The sequence below is a fragment of the Herpailurus yagouaroundi genome, unplaced genomic scaffold, assembly GCF_014898765.1.
Source record: "Herpailurus yagouaroundi ecotype Mexico unplaced genomic scaffold, PumYag 140, whole genome shotgun sequence".
Taxonomy (NCBI): domain Eukaryota; kingdom Metazoa; phylum Chordata; class Mammalia; order Carnivora; family Felidae; genus Herpailurus; species Herpailurus yagouaroundi.
The window spans coordinates 2,751,103-2,767,870 of NW_024412395.1; the positions used below are offsets into that span (position 1 = coordinate 2,751,103).

The 16,768-nt window shown below is 42.3% G+C and overlaps 1 protein-coding gene across 2 annotated transcripts in view; it reads right to left on the reverse strand.

Moving 5' to 3' along the window:
• The window catches only part of UGGT1 (UDP-glucose glycoprotein glucosyltransferase 1), a 112,356-nt gene extending 102,012 nt beyond the window's left edge, over positions 1–10,344 (reverse strand). For both annotated transcript variants that reach the window (XM_040474705.1, XM_040474704.1), the window contains exons 1-2: positions 10,134–10,344; positions 4,368–4,503 (exon numbers count right to left, since the gene is read on the reverse strand). In XM_040474705.1, coding sequence (XP_040330639.1) covers positions 4,368–4,503; positions 10,134–10,191 — 194 coding nt within the window. In that variant the 5' untranslated portion in view covers positions 10,192–10,344. The remainder of the gene's footprint in view (positions 1–4,367; positions 4,504–10,133) is intronic.
• Positions 10,345–16,768: the final 6,424 nt, after the last annotated feature.

The following is a 16,768-nucleotide window of genomic DNA, read 5'->3' on the forward strand; positions in this document are numbered from 1 at the left end:
AACATTTCCTGGTAATACACAGCCTCTCTGAAACTAGGTTTCTAAAAATACCCAGTATCATAATGTATTAAATTATTTAGTACCTCCTTGAATGTGGCATTTTTCTAGGCTTTCTAGTAACTGACATAGGCATCATAACAACCTTATAATAACTTATGGCCTAAGAAAACATATACAAAGACAGATTATGATATGCAAATAAACCCTGAATTCATAAATTAAAGCTGCATTCACAAGATATGCTTGAGGTAGTGGGGGAGGGATAATACACTCAAATGTTGTAGTAGTGAGAACAAGGATTCACTGAAACTAAGACCTTCCTGCAAAGGCCATCTGCAAATAAACATATGTTCTTCATATAATTACAGGAAAACTTCTTGAAATATACTCTTCATCATCCACTGCATAAATAAGTCTTACAACATCTAAGTTTCAAACAATCTTTTGTAATTTTTTTAACATTTATTTATTTTTTTGAGAGACAGAGAAACACAGAGCATGAGCAGGGAAGGGGCAGAGAGGGAGACACAGAATCCAAAGTAGGCTCTAGGCTCTGAGCTGTCAGCACAGAGCCCAATGCAGAGCTTGAACCCATGAACCAAAGTCAAAGTTGGATGCTTAACCAACTGAGCCACCCAGGCGCCTCTCAAACAATCTTAAAAAAATTAATTACTAGATACACTGACCTAATCCAAGAAAGGTAAGACAATAACAAGATTATTATTAAAAGGAATGCTACTACCATTTATGTTTTTTGCTTTTCATTTAAATTGGTTTTTAGCTTCTTATACCTTTTCCATTGAGTAAAACATCCATAGTTTTTCAGATGAAATTATATGATGTCTAGGATTTGTTGCAAAATATTCCAGCAGGGGAAGGGAGGAAGGTAGTGTGGTGATGGTTACTGGACTTGAGCTGGTAATTGCTAAAACGGGTGACAGGTAGAAGCAGAGCACATTAAATGTACCATTCTACTTAAAAATGTTCTGAAAGATCACAATAAAAAGTTTTTAATCTATGGCAAAACAAAACAAAACAAACAAAAAATATATATATACAACCTGAATGCCCATAAATCTGGTAGTAAACTTGTTTTCTAGATTTCCAAAGTTATTGTTGGCAATCAGAATTGGTCTTCCTTCCATACAAAACTAGAAAGGGAAGGGAAATAGGGGCTCCTGGGTGGCTCAGTTGATTAAGCATCCAACTTTGGCTCAGGTCATGATCTCGCAGTTTGTCAGTTCAAGTCCCACGTCGGGCTCTGTGCTGACAGCTCAGAGCCTGAAGCCTGCTTCAGATTCTGTGTCTCCCCCTCTCTCTGTCCCTCCCATGCTCATGCTCTGTCTCTCTCTCTCTCAATAATAATAAACGTTAAAAAAAAATTTTTTTTAAGAAACAAAAGGAAAGGGAAGGGAAATAAATATTTAAGAAGGGCTTACTATGGGGGCGCCCAGGTAGTTCAGTCGGTTAAACGTCCAACTTCAGTTCAGGTCATGATCTCACGGTTCATGGTTTTGAGCCCCACATCAGGCTTTCTGCTATCAGTGCAGAGCCCACTTTAGATATTCTGTCTCCCCTCCCCCACCCTCCCCAGCTTGTGCTTGCTCTCTCAAAAATAAATACACATTAAAAAAGATGTAAAAAGGGGCGCCTGGGTGGCTCAGACGGTTGAGCATCCAACTTCAGCTCAGGTCATGATCTCGCAGTTTGTGAGTTCGAGCCCCATGTCGGGCTCTGTGCTGACAGCTCAGAGCCTGGAGCCCGCTTCAGATTCTGTGTGTATATGTCTCAATCTCTCTCCCTCTGTACCTCCTCCACTCACACTCTGTCTCTCTCTCCTTTGGAAATAAATAAACATTTAAAAAATTTTTTTTTAAAAAAAGGATGTAAAAAAAAAAAAAGGAGGGCTTACTATGTGACAGGCACTGTGCTTGACACATTCACCCATGTCCTTAAATCCTCACAGCCATCCTGACTTACAACCATCTTTAGAATAAAGAAACTGAAATTCAGATAGGTTATTGATTTGCTTAAGGGCACAGAATTAGCAAATGAAAAATCTGGAGTGTAAACTCAAATCTATTTGATTTATATCTCTACCATGGTATATTCTTGGGCCATTCCACTATCTAGTACTCAATAAATGATTATAAGTTTCAATTTTAATAATAGTACTTTATTTATACAATATTTCTGTTAGTAACTATGACTGTTCAAAACATATTCAGTGTTTTACTTCAATTAAACATATATCAATTCATGAACAACCAGAAAGCTACATGTGCTTCATTAGGATCAAGCCAGTCTAAAAATATACACGGGAATATTTTTAGTCCCTAAGCACTAGATACAAGGAAGGCAAAATATCTGTGGTAGTTGCATGCCTCGATGTGTAGAGAAATATTCTGTCCCTTCACCCTCACCCAGATGGACAGGGCTGTGATTGCCATCAATATCTGCCATGGACCTGGGAGGGAAGACTGGTGGCCTCAGCTAGCTCTGGAGGTAACTATCAAGGATTTCAAATATGTGCAACTTATTTCTGAGTTGCCTAGAAGTCCCATTACCTTGGTAAACTGTCTGCAAATAGCCACACAAGAGGACTAAATAGTCAACCAAAATGGCAAATGGCCAGGAAATTATGAAAAGGGGCAATGTTTGTGAAAGGAAAGTTGGTGAAGGAAGCATTATACATTACTCACTTCATAGAGATCAAAGAAACGGGACAAAATTGATTAATTAAGGCTGACAGTTTTAACATAGTTTTTCAAAAGTCCCATAAGTATACACCATAAGAATCTTCCGAGACAAGGCACAAAAACCGAAAAATTAGTGTGGAGAGTAACTGAGTGTAACTCAGTAAAGAATGTCAAGCAGAATATTATAAGACATCAGTGGTTACAGTTAATTGCACAAGATTATTTAGAAAATGATAGTAAATCTCAAACACTTAGATTTATACCAGACAAATCATCTAAAATAAGATTGGCAGGGGTGGGGGGGGGGGCATATTTGAGTTGTCAGAGTCCTGGCTCAGGCAGTTTTGATCTCAACAACCTTCAGTCACTTCACTTTTACAGCTGCCCTCTATCTAATAAAGTTCTGACACTGGAGGAGCTCAATCCACTTATCAAATTAGTCACTATAACACTGCTAAGAAATGAATGCACCACGAATGGGGGGGGGGGCGCATTTTATTGCTGAGAAAAGGGAGGCACAGAGAAGTGACAATCCATGAGGCTCCTCTGCAAGTCAAAACCGGCTCATACTCATCCCACTTTCCCACAGGTCCTCTTGTCAATACCAAATGAAGCCGTTTCCTTAGGAGATGCAACTATTCATCAACACAATCATCTTAACAAAATCTCCTCATTCACATTTTTCTAGGATTAAGGGGGAAATGTCAGAAAACCTAATTCTAAATTGAAGGGTACAAAGAAAGGCCAAAGTTAACTGAAGTAATGCAACAGTTCCAATTTCTCGCACTATCAAATTGTGAGATTTACCAACTGCTTGACCTTCAATCTACCTAAATTCATGCTTTAGAACAATTCTCTACCTCTACAAGTCCTAGCTATATAGTATTTCAGATACAATAAAAAGAAGCTTCCCTCTATAAACAAAAATCTGACTAAGAGAGGTGTCTGGTTTTTATGTTATAAACACTAACTTGAAGGTACATTCGGAATACAAAATCTCCCAAGAAATCATTGACTATACTGTATTTCACCAACTTTAAGACACTGTTGATGTTAAGGCACATCGTTGTTTTCAATGAAACTCTACAAAGGAAAATGCTACCAATTTTAATTTGTAAGGTAACATCTTGATTTCATCAAAAGGCATCCTAATTTTGGAGATGTTAAAATGTAGAACATGTACATCTTAGATAAAACCCTGCTATGTCCTCAGCTTCCCCTCTGTACTCTTGTTATCCCAAGGTCTTCTTCCAGCTTCTTAGAAGGAGCATTCCCTCCTTGTCCCGTCTCATCAAGCTGTCTTCTTTCTCTTTCATTAAACACCTCTTAAAACCTTCTTCAAATAAATAGAAAAATTCCTTTAAGTACGACACCCTCTTCCTTTATTACCACATGTATACCTTTCTTGCAAGATAATTTAACCAATTCAATACATTTGTCCAAAGAAGTCCCTAAGTATCTCTATGAATCATGATTACCCTATGGTACTGACAGCTTCTGTGTTATAACAGCCTCTGACTAGTACACAGCACAGTGCACACTGAAAGAGGTGCTGACTAAATCCATGTGATGATGACAATCTCGCTGCCTAAAAGGCTCCTGAATATTCACTAGCAGATCCTACATTTTTACTCAAACACATGAAAGAAAAAAAAGATGTCTTCTTACCTGACTTCTAACAACAATGGAGTGGAAAACCATTTTGTTGTAAGAGAGGTTGTAATGGCTTTTGAATCTGCCTTTACTGAAGAAAACAGCCATAGTCCAGTGAATACAATCAGAAGTTCCATTTTATAGCAAACTCCTAAAAAAAGGAAAATTTTAAAAAAAGGTTTTGCCACAGGAAATGTTTAAACCTGAATCTTAATACTTAGAGACACAAAATAACATGAGAATTACAGAAATGGAAATGTTTCTGAAATATAACAGCACCTAATATCTCCATAGTTCAACAGATATTTGCTGAGCGACTGATGTAGAACTAAAGCCGTGAAGTTCATGGAATGCTTTCCTATAAAGACTGCACTGCATTTCCTGGGTTGCCTCTACAGAGGTATAAAAGTCAGTTGGTGGCACAGCAGTTTACACATAATTCTACTTTATGAAGCATGAGAGTAAACAAAGCTTAGATGAAAACGTAAATGATGGGTATTAAATGGTGCCCACCCCCCAAAAGTTATGAAGTCCTAATCCCAGCACCTTGAAATGTGAACTTATTTGGAAATAGGATCTTAGCAGAGGTAACCTGGTTAAAATTGGGTCATTAGGGTGAACCTTAACCCAATATGACTGGTGTTAAAAAAAAAAAAAAAAAAAAAGGAAAATGTGGACACACAGACAGGCACACAGTGGGAAGACCATGTGAAGGGACACTGGGAGAGTGCCAGTGAGGACAGGCACTTGTCGGAACTACACTGCAAACCACGCTGCAAACCACAGAACACCTAGGCCCAGCAGATGCTGGAAGAGGGAAAGAAAGACCCTCCCCTACAGATTTCGGACAGAACATGAGCTGTGACACCATGATTTAGACTGTCTAGCCTACACAACTGGAAGGCAAGGAACTGCTATTGCCGTAAGCCACACAGTTTGATGCACTGTCACAGCAATCCTAGGAAGCTAACACTTCAATGTAAATGCATAAAACAGTCCCGGAATGAAGGAAAGTTAAACAGGTCCCTATCTACAAAATAAGGAAGCTGGGGTCACTGGTAAATTGGCATGGCCATACAATGCAGGTCTTCCAACCTCCCAGCAGCAATGTCCTTAAGCATGCTGATGTGTCTAGATCATTTCAGAAAAAGGCCTCGAGCTGCAGGGCTTCTATGGTCTGATTTTTCATCTCAGAAGTCTGCTCACAGAACCCTAAGCAGGTTTCCCGTGGGCTATATAAGTCAGCATCCAAGTTCTACCCATTTGAATGGGAACCCAAAGGGGCCATGAATCTGTGGGAAACACTATGCCAAAGCTGTGCTTGCGCATGCTAATGTCTGGTAAGGCTCACCTCACTCACCCCAATTCCTCGAGATATTGGCTATAAAAGCTATCGTCTGGGTGACCAGTCACTACCTTCTTTTTACAAAAAGCATTAACATCTGTGCCAACATCCTGCTTCATATATAACACACAATATCTCTAAAGAACAAATGGGCAAAAGCAAAATAAAAGATACCAAATAGAAAAGCTGCTTTTTAAGAGTCTTTAGTTCAGGCACTGCCACCTTAATTGATTTAATCGACTGACAAATTAATATAAACAAATATTAACATCCCATTTATAAATAAGCACAAAAAAAAAAAAAAAAAACCCACAAAATTTGCAAAGACTAGAGCTAACCAAACTAGACCCCCCACACTGAAACCTGCTAGCAGTGATTTTGGGGAGGGGACTTTCAGAATGTAGCAAAAGTTACTGACATTTCCCGCAGAGGAGCAAGCAAGGATGCAAACTTTTAGATACAATTTCAGACCACTCAAAAACTCTTAGACACCCTCCCCTACTGGTCCACAGACTGCAGCCTCAGAATCCTGCTCTGCATGACAGAAAAACATGGTTGGGAAAAAGAGAGAACCGTTTAGAGTTAGGGACTTACTTCAATTACTGACTTTGCTACTTACTAGCAGTTTAACCATAAGAAAGTCCCCTAGTAACATCTCTGGCCCTTCTCCCAGACTCTGAAATAGGAATATCAGTATCTACCGCACTTGGACACTGTGAGAATGAAAAAGCGACATGAAAATCACTTCATGAAGTGCCAAGTACTATAGCAGAATTAACCGTTCTAGTAAAACATGTTCTTATAAGGAAAAGAAACCACCTTCTAAACTATAGAATAAGAACACATCATCGTTACTGCATGGTCTCAAAAAATTGGAAATATATATTCTGTGATTAGGGGGAAAAAATCATCCCCAAAAGTCACAAAACGTCTAAACTGGAGACAGAATATATGAACTACGTTCAAGCAGTACTGTGCTACAGCTATGTTTACAATTTTTCCTGAAGTGGCCTACATGTGCTGTCCCAAAAGAGGTGACCGTGGACAGGAAATTCAAACACTGTCAGTAACCCCAGGCAGGCTTCATGCATAGAGTGGTGAGGGAACTGGAAGTGACAAAAGGTCCCTGAGGAAACATTAGCCATTACCGACCAATTGCTCTGGACCAAGCACTGTGTCAGGTGCTTTGCATACACCATGACTTCTAGTCCTTCCACACAACTTATCCAGGAGACTGCAGCTCCTGGAGGGTGGTTGCCATGTCTATTTTGTTCACCACACCAAATAGCACAGCACCTGGCAAACAGCAGATATTCCATAACTATGCTGCATAATGGGTGAAACACTATAATTTCACCTTTAAAAATAAGAAAATGGAAGCTTGGAGAAGCCGAGTAACTTGCCCAACTAATAAATAGCAATGCTTGGAACCCACATCTGCCTGTTTTTAAGTTCTACAATACCATGCTATCTCCCCCGGTTCCCAAGCTTTGGAAGGGTAAGAATTCATACTGTGCAGAACCAAACTAAGCAAAAAGCTTTCTTGTGAGAACCAAGGCAAGTCCAAGGACTTTCTAGGGACAGAGACCTTGGGATACAGGTGGCTGAGAAAGGCACAGTTTCAAACCAAAACCAAGCATGCCACCCTGAAGCTGGGACCCAAGAGAAGTGACCAACCAGCCTGACAGATCTGTATTCAGGCTGGCTTTGGGGATGGAATGTGAGCTCCTCAAGAGCAGGGAATTTGGGAGGCACCTGGGTGGTTCAGCCCGTTGGGTGACCAACTCTTGATTTCCGCTCAGGTCATGATCTCGCGGTTCGGGAGTTCGAGTCTTGCATCAGGCTCTGGGATCACAGTGAGGAGCCTGCTTGAGATTCTCTCTCTCTCTCTCTCTCTCTCTCTCTCTCTTCCTATGTTCCTCCCCCCCCTGCTTGTGCACTCGCACTCTCTCTCTCTCTCCCTCCCTCCCTATGTTCCTCCCCTGCTTGTGCTCTCTCTCTCTCTCAAAATAAATTAAAAAAAAAAAAGCAGGGAATTTTGTTTGTCAGGGTCAAATGCCTAGCATAATGCCTGGAACACAGGAGGTGCTCAGAATGAAATAAACAAAATCTTCATTAAAGGATGAATGAAAGTAAATAGAAAGAAAGGAGTTTGATACCAAGAGGAAAGATGCTTAGGACTTAAAGATTAAAATGAAAATTCTACGCACCAAGACTCGCCCAGCATTCCCCTTGAATTGTTCGAAAAACAGAGACAGTTCTTGGGGCAAGGTATAGCACCGCTGGAGGTGACAGAGGAAAGTGGCCACTAAAGAAGAGCTTTCCTACCCAGACCCCGCAGCCTAGATGCAACAGGTAAAACCACAAGAAAAGACTGTTTAGAGAAGCAGAAGAGCTTCACAGAAGCGGCCTTTTGTTTGAGAATGCCTTCATTTTATGAGAATCTTACACTCCGATCCTAGTGGTCCTTAAATGTTGCTTATAAATATGAACAGTCTGGGGCGCCTGGGTGGCGCAGTCGGTTAAGCGTCCGACTTCAGCCAGGTCATGATCTCGCGGTCCGTGAGTTCGAGCCCCGCGTCAGGCTCTGGGCTGACAGCTCAGAGCCTGGAGCCTGTTTCCGATTCTGTGTCTCCCTCTCTCTCTGCCCCTCCCCCGTTCATGCTCTGTCTCTCTCTGTCCCAAAAATAAATAAATGTTGAAAAATAAACTTTAAAAAAATAAATAAATAAATATGAACAGTCTAAGAAATAATCGTTGTCAGAATCCCAAGGTGGCACTCCATGATCACAGGCATAATGCTTGTGGCAAAATGGGTAAATTAAAAACATTCTTTAATAAGTCCTAGGTGCAAATGTTATATCTGTAAGATCTAGTCCGTGGCCCAGCTTCCTTAGTTCAATGACTATCTCTTGCTCACTGACCTACAGTAAAATTTTGGAAATATTAATGAAAATTGCAGTTTGGCAAACACTCTTCACTTTTTTTTTACATTTATTTATTTTTGAGAGAGATAGACAGAGCACAAGTCGGGGAGGGGCAGAGAGAGAAGGAGACACAGAATCCGAAGCAGGCTCCAGGCTCTGAGCTGTCAGCACAGAGCCCGACCCGGGACTCGAACTAACTCACTGCGAGATCGTGACCTGAGCCGAAGTTGGATGCTTAACCGACTGAGCCACCCAGGCGCCCCAAACACTTTTCACTTTTTGGAAAAAAGAGGCATAAAATTATAAATCACCAACTTTTTCTTTTTCCATTTCTAAACTGAAGATAATAGCTGACAATCTCTTAAAAAACCAACTTGCACCTTGCAAGTTTATAGATAGCCATCTGAGCATCAATATACAAGATTAACAGTGAGAAAAATACTAGGAACGACCCCTCAAGAAATAATTTTACTTCTCAAATAATTAAAGTTAATATGTATTTATAGCTGTTAGCAAAACCATTTGCTAATTTTTGATAAAAGTAGTTACTATACATCTGATATGAAAATGATCACAGGTAACTGCAGAAAAAAACCTAAAAGAATTTTCTACATAGTTCAAATTCTTCCCCTCAAGGTAAGCGTGCATTGTACAACTGCCACACAACTATACAAAGCAATGTTTATTTCCTTTAATAAAAATGAGTGCCAACTAAGTTTGTCTAAAGCAGGTCAAGTGGAAAGGCTACCATCATCCCTTATTTTGTGGCCTTAAATAACTATTTTAAATGTCTTCAAACATCATACTAAAACTGGCTGGCAAGTGCTTGATGAATGTTTCCAATATAGTATCTCACAGTAAGACATAAGACCCCCAGACTTCAAATGAACATAATATGCTAGTTCTCACATCTGGCAAGAAATGAAAAACAATCTAGAGGTTTTGGCCAACGGAGAACAGTTCACATCCATAACTTATTGGCGATGTACGCAGATCTTCTGGCAGGTCCCACACGAAAAGTGAAACCGAATTATCCAATTACCAGCCAACAGATCCTCGTACTTAAATGAAAATGGCAACCAGTATGCATCACCCTGATTCATTTTAGGGAAAAAACAGAAATCTACAAAAAGATCAAGTTGTTCTCCAATCAGAGTCCTGCAAACTGCTGGTTCTCAACCTACTTAGGGTCAGACGTGGTCCAAACTCAAGTTAGGGCACTTCCCCCACCTCCTTCTGCACTTGGGCACACGGATCTCAAAGCTCTTCAGTAAAGGCTCAAAAAGGGCTACAAGAGAGTCCGCGTCCACTCTCGCAGAAACTATACTTTGCCCGTAAGACCAGTGAGGGCAACTCGGAGGAGTCACAAATAGGGGGAGGACTAGTACACAGAAGGAGAAACTGAGTCAGGGAAGAAGCGGAAGCTCAAGGTGACCAAGGCACGAGGTCGCCTCACGTCCCAGACCCTGTCCCCGTCCACGAGACCTCCCCACGCCACGCCAGGGGTACCTGTCACCGGCCGCGCAGCCGCGGCACACGCGCCGCTCGCGTCCCCCTTCCTGCCCATGCTGGGGCCACGCTTCGTCCGCGACGATGTCAGCGACAACGCCGGGGCGGGGCGGTGACGGCGGCGGCAGCGGCTGCGCCAGTGAGCGGCCGACACGCGCCTTTCCCGCGGCTCCCCTCACAAGCCGGTCTCGCAAAGCAATAACCCAGCTGCCTACTGCCTTTTACTTCCGCTTCCTACTGGCGAGAGCCGGAGGACTTCCGGCTACCGAGTCGCGGCTAGGGCAGCCTAGAGCGTCGTGTGGTCGCCATCTTGTATCCGAGGAGTCCCCGCCTCCCTCCTTTCTCTGGCTGTGCAGTGTGGCTGGGAAGAGAGCACTTTTACGGTCTGGGGAGTGGGACTAGGAGCCGACAGCTGAGACCCAAAGCTGTACCAGCTGGTGAAGCCGAATTGGGGTTTCAGCCTTTTTTCCGACCTGGACTTTGGGGAGCTTCAGAAGCTACTTCCTTAAACCCTTATATGAAAAGCACTGCTGCACAACTAAAGCACAAAATTTCTTAATGTTTCTGGGCATCTTAGACTATCGTAACCCCTAAATTTTGATAACTACTGTTCCTGGGAGCGTGTGAAAAGGAAAACTTTTTAAGTTTTATGAGACGATTTAGCTTAGATTATACTGGCAGTGGCAATTTGCTTACCTTTTTTTTATTTTTTTTTTTTTTTTTGGAAAAAAAATTTTTTTGCCCAATATAAATCGCTGTGCAAAAATTTCTGTAGGGACGCCTGGATACCTCAGTCGGTAAAGCCTCGGTCGTGGGCTCGGGTCTTGACCTCAGGGTGCTGAGCTTCAGCCCCACTTCCGGCTCTGTGCTGACAGCTTGGGGTCTGAAACCTGCTTGGAATTCTGTGCCTCCCTCTCTCTCTGCCCCTCCCTGCCAGCACTCTGTCTGTCTGTCTGTCTGTCTCTCTCTCTCTCTCTCAAAAATGAATAAACATTTAAAGAATTATTTTTTAATAAAATAAAATATTTAAAAATCAAATCTATCTAGAAGAGGGAAATCATAAATGTTAAAGATTAACGAAAAATAATAACCTACTCCTCGCTTCACCTCTACAATTCTCCCCCAAATCCCTAGCAGATCACTGATCTTTTCACCATCTGCTATGGACTGCATATTTGTGTCCTCCTCATATTTATACAGTAAAACCTGACCGTGTGATAGCATTTAGAGGTGAGGCTTTGGGGAGGTGATTAGGTCATGAGAGTGGGGCCCTCCTGAATGGGGTTAGTGCCCTTACAGAAAGAGACCCCAGAGAGCTCCCTTGCCCTTCCATCTTTTTTTTTTTTTAACCTTGCTTCTTTTTGAGAGAAAGTGAGAGAGCACAAGCAGGGAAGGGGCAGAGAGAGGGAGACACAGAATCTGAAGCAGACTCCAGACTCTGAGCTGTCAGCACAGAGACCAATGCGCTGCTCAAACTCAAACTCCAAGATCATGACCTGAGCCCAAGTCTGACACTCAACTAACTGAGCCACTCAGGCACCACTTGCCTTTACATCTTACGAGGACACAGAAGTTCTTGCATATTGTCCACTTTTTCCATTAGAGCCCTTGGCTTGTTACTTTAAAGATCCCATTGTGATAATTCCACAATTATCTGCCTGTATGCCTGTAACTTTTGCTTAAAACCCATACATGATGTACCGGGTAAAAAGAAATGAGGTAAATAGGCCTCAGTGTGAACTTTTGTGTTTTTCTGGCCAGCAGTTAGCTGTGTTTACTGTTTGCCATAGCTGTGCATGTCAGAGACCTCCATGTCCTCCAGTGTCCTTGTTTTTCTCTCCTCTGTTATTTTTGGGTTTCCCTAGAAATGGCACCTTAAGTAGAGTCTGATCGTTATAGTTCTGTTAGCTGTAAACCACATTGTTACCCAGGAGCCCTGTTGATGTGGTGGTAAGACTAAGGAGAGGGCAAGCATTCTGTAATCTGTTCTGTAATCCTATGATGAGGCCTCAGTCTTTTAATAGGTCTGTGCCCCTGGGCTGTGGCAACAGAAACACCCAGGGCCATCCGATTTATGCAGCATGCCCCACCCCTCCCGCTATCACACCTCCCCATTGCAATGTGATTTTGCCATTCCTTCCACCACGAGGTGGAATCTATCACCTCACCCCTTAAATCTGGACTGGTCTTTTGACTTGCTTTGACCGGGAGAGTGCTGTGGACATGTCATTCTGTGACTTCCAAGCCCCAACCTTAAGAGGCCTGGCAATTTCTGCTTTCCCTTTCACTCTCAGGGTCCAACCTGCACACAGAAAAGCCCAAGATATCCTGATGGAGAAGGAAACCACTTTTCTTTCCTTTTTATAATTGTTTTTCAAATGTTTATTTTTCAGAGAGAGAGAGTGAGGGAAAGTGGTCACACACATGGTGGAAGGGCAGAGGAAGAGGGAGAGACAGATTTTTTTTTAATTTTTTTAAGGTTTAGTTATTTCTTTTGAAAGAGACAGAGACAGTGTGAGTGGCAGAGAAGGAGAGAGAGAAGGGAAAGAGAGAATCCAAAGCAGGCTCCACACTGTCAGTGCAGAGCCCAATGTGGGGCTTGAACTCACAAACCATAAGATCATGACCCAAGCCAAAATAAAGAGTCAAATGCTTACATGACTGAGCCACCCAGTCACCCCTCTTTTTTCTAATTTTCTTTTATTTAAGTATAGTTGACACACATTGTTACATGAGGCACCATTTTTGGAAAGTAAGTTGTTAAACATGTACCACCACTGGATAGGAAGGAAGCTTTCACTCTACATCCTTTTATGTCACTCTATGGCCTTTAAATTTTAAAACACATGACTATTAATTGTATAAAAAAAGTAAATGAACTTATTTTCAAAACATATTTTAGGGGCACCTGGGTGGCTCAGTCAGTTAAGCACCTGACTTCGGCTTAGGTCATGATGTAAGAGCTTGTGAGTTCGAGCCCCACATTAGGGTCTGTGCTGACAGCTCAGAGCCTGGAACCTGCTTTGGATTCTGTGTCTCCCTCTCTCTCTCTGCCCCTCCCCTTTTGCTCTCTGTCTCACTCTCTCAAAAACAAATAAACATTAAAAAAAAAAAACTTTTAAAAAAACGTACTTTAAACATGTGGCCAAATAAAGGAGAGGAAAAGAGAAGAGGCATAAGAAAATGCAGATGAAGTTCCAAAAGGCAACACCTAGAAACGTGTCCCCACCTGTGAGACAGGAGCACTGGCTTGACTGCTTTACAGGTCAGTGGCATGTGGGTAGTGAGGTCCACAGGTACCGACAAGTTTTACTTTCTCCCCCCAATAAGAAGCCCTATTCCCACAGACTGACCAGCCATGGCCCACTCAGGTCTACAGAGAAAGCCTGACCTTTGGGAAAAATCACAGTTCTCGGGGAAGAAGGCTGTTCCACGTCTCAGGATGCAGGGATCAGCCCTGGTGCTCACCAGCTCTGCAGGAGGCATGCCCTGTGTGCACAAGCCCCTGAGGGAGCAAGCCCTCCAGGCACAGAGGTGACTCTCTTTGCTGCCATTCCCTCCCCACCCCTCTTGGGAGACGTCACTAATAGCCCCTTGGGAGCTTACCTGCACCTGATCCTTCTTGGCCAGATGTACACGTGCAGCAGGTACGATAGCCGGAGGTCATTGCTCAATGCATTTTCACATGGCACCTGTGAGGTATAATTTCCGACCATTATCACTCACACCTTTGGCATTTGTAGTAGGAGGGGTGGTCTCCAAGTCCTGATTTTCTCTAAGCATGTCTATGCCCTAGGATTTTTCAATAAGGTGTCCATGTCATAGTGATTGCCTACTGTTCTTTTAATATAGGTTTAATTTGGGGCGCCTGGGTGGCGCAGTCGGTCAAGCGTCCGACTTCAGCCAGGTCACGATCTCGCGGTCCGGGAGTTGGAGCCCCGCGTCAGGCTCTGAGCCATGTCAGGCTCTGGGCTGATGGCTCAGAGCCTGGAGCCTGTTTCCGATTCTGTGTCTCCCTCTCTCTCTGCCCCTCCCCCATTCATGCTCTGTCTCTCTCTGTCCCAAAAATAAATAAACGTTGAAAAAAAAAATTTTTTTAATATAGGTTTAATTTAATATGGGTTCATCTTCTCATTCCCAAGCTGATCTCAATTATATTCTTTTTTAAAAAAATTTTTCAATGTTTTATTTATTTTTGAGAGCAAGAGAGAGGCAGAATATGAACAGGAGAGAGGCAGAGCAAGAGAGAGGCAGAATATGAACAGGAGAGAGGCAGAGAGAGAGGGAGACACAGAACCATCAGCACAGAGCCTGATGCGGGGCTTGAATCTATGAACTGGGAGAACATAACCTGAGCTGAAGTCGGATGCTTAAACAACTGAGCCACCCAGGTGCCCCTGATCTGAATTACAATCTTATGGAAACTCCATCACTTTTTGGCAACTATAATTTAGGTCCTTATTCTGCTAAAGTAAATTAGTGCACTCTGTATATCAGATTGCTTCAGGAGTCTGTAAGAAGGTTTGAAAATGGCCTCCAAGGACTCTTGCCTACTGGTGTTCACACCCTGTGTGGTCCCCTCCTGTAGTGAACATGGATGAAGTGCATTAAGAATAGGGTAGTGTGGAAATTATGGAGTATGTCTTTTGAGGTAAAGTCATAAGAGACTTTCCATCTTGCTTTCTCTTGCATTACTCACTCTGGGAGAAGCCAACTGCCACATTGGTGTTGAGACTCAAGGAGACCCCAAAGAGACATCTATGTGAGCAGGAAATGAGGCCTGCAGCCAACAGCCAACATCAGCTTTTGCAGCCTCTTGGAATTCAATCTCCCTGTTGTCAGATGACTACAATCCCTGTCCGTGTCTTAACTGCGACCTGGGGAAAGACCTCAAGCCAGATTCACCCAGTTAAACTATGAAACTATGAAACTATGAAAGATAATACTTCTTATTTTTTTTAACGCCACCATGTTTTGTGGTAATTTCTTACACAGCCCAAAGCCACAAAGAAGTGTGCCCCTGTGCCAGTGCACACAGAGTGGCCTTGGGTACACCAGCCCAGGCAGACCTGAAGTTGGATGGGCAAGGGATCCCCTTGCTGGGAGTAAAGAGAGCAACTAAAATTGTATCCACCTGGGGTGCCTGGGTGGCTCAGTTGGTTGAACGTCCGACTTTGGCTCAGGTCATGATCTTGCGGTCTGTGGGTTCAAGGCCCGCGTCCAGCTCTGCGCTGACAGCTCAGAGCATGAAGCCTGCTTCGGATTCTGTGTCTCCCTCTCTCTCTCTGCCCCTCCCCGGCTCTCACTCTCTCTTTCTCTCTCTCAAAAATAAATAAACATTAAAGAAAAAAGAAGAAAGAAAGAAATTGTATCCTCCTTACTCTGACCAGAAATAGAGATTTGGAGGCCAGAAGTTCCACGATCATTTTATGTGGTTTCTGAGGAATCTCTACCCTGCATGGTAGCCTGAGGCCTATACCTCAATGATGCCTTGAAAAAAAACCCTCTACCCACTGGGAATTCTTTTCCTCTTAATATTTTTGCCTTTGTAAACGGTCTTGTAGCAAAAAAAAAAAAAAAATCCCTATACTACAGATTGTTCGATCATGATATAAATTTTACCCATAGCAACTGCATTTCAATGGCCCAACCTAGAACAGTATTCAGACTACAACATACAGCAGCACATTTCACATCATGACCTAACACTGTTAAACATATCTACAAAAGTGGAAAGTATTTCGTGAAGCAACACTTTACCCTTGCATATTCAATCATGTCAAATATTATTCTATTCATATGTATATATAACCCAAAGAAAAAACAAAACAAACAATACAAAAACTAAAAATGAGGAATAACTTTAATTCCTGCTCACAAATTTATTCCATTGCAGAACCCTCGAGGACAAAGCTACTATTCACATATCTGGTTAAAAGTTATGTGGATGTTCACATATAAACTCAGCGGGAAGCCTCATTGCTAACTGCAGGTAAAATTCTCCTGCGTGTCACAGCTATAAATGACAATAATGTTAAAATTAAACTTTCTCTCCATCTTGTTAATGGTAAAACCAGTTGTTATTTACTACTGAATTAAGTGGCCTCAGTAAACAGAAGCTGGAAACACGATTTGCAGCCCACCTACATCCTTTGTGCTGTCTCCCTCACTAAGTTGTCACAATCGGTACCAATATTTGTCACAATGGGTACAGTTTGGGGGTAAGAACCTGTGAAATGCACTGTGATATTTTTTCCTTTTTCTTTTTTTACTGAGGTATAACAAAGACACCTCAAAAAATTTAATACTTGTAAAGGCCAAAGATTAATGGGCTGTGGTCCACAGATTAGAAAAACACTGGTTCAGAAGCTTTAACCTTTTAAACAAATGCAGTATATGATTTCTTGCCTGTATTAGTTTTCTTTTTTTTTTAACATTTATTTGTTTATTTTGAGAGAGAGAGAGAGAGCACGTACGCAAGCAGGGGAGAGGCAGACAGAGAGGGAAAGAGAGAATCCCAAGCAGGGCTCGAACCAATGAACCATGAGATCATGACCTGAGCCAAAATCACGAGTATGAGCCACCCAGGCGCCCAGTCTGTATTAGTTTTCTATTGCTGAGAGAACAAATTGCCG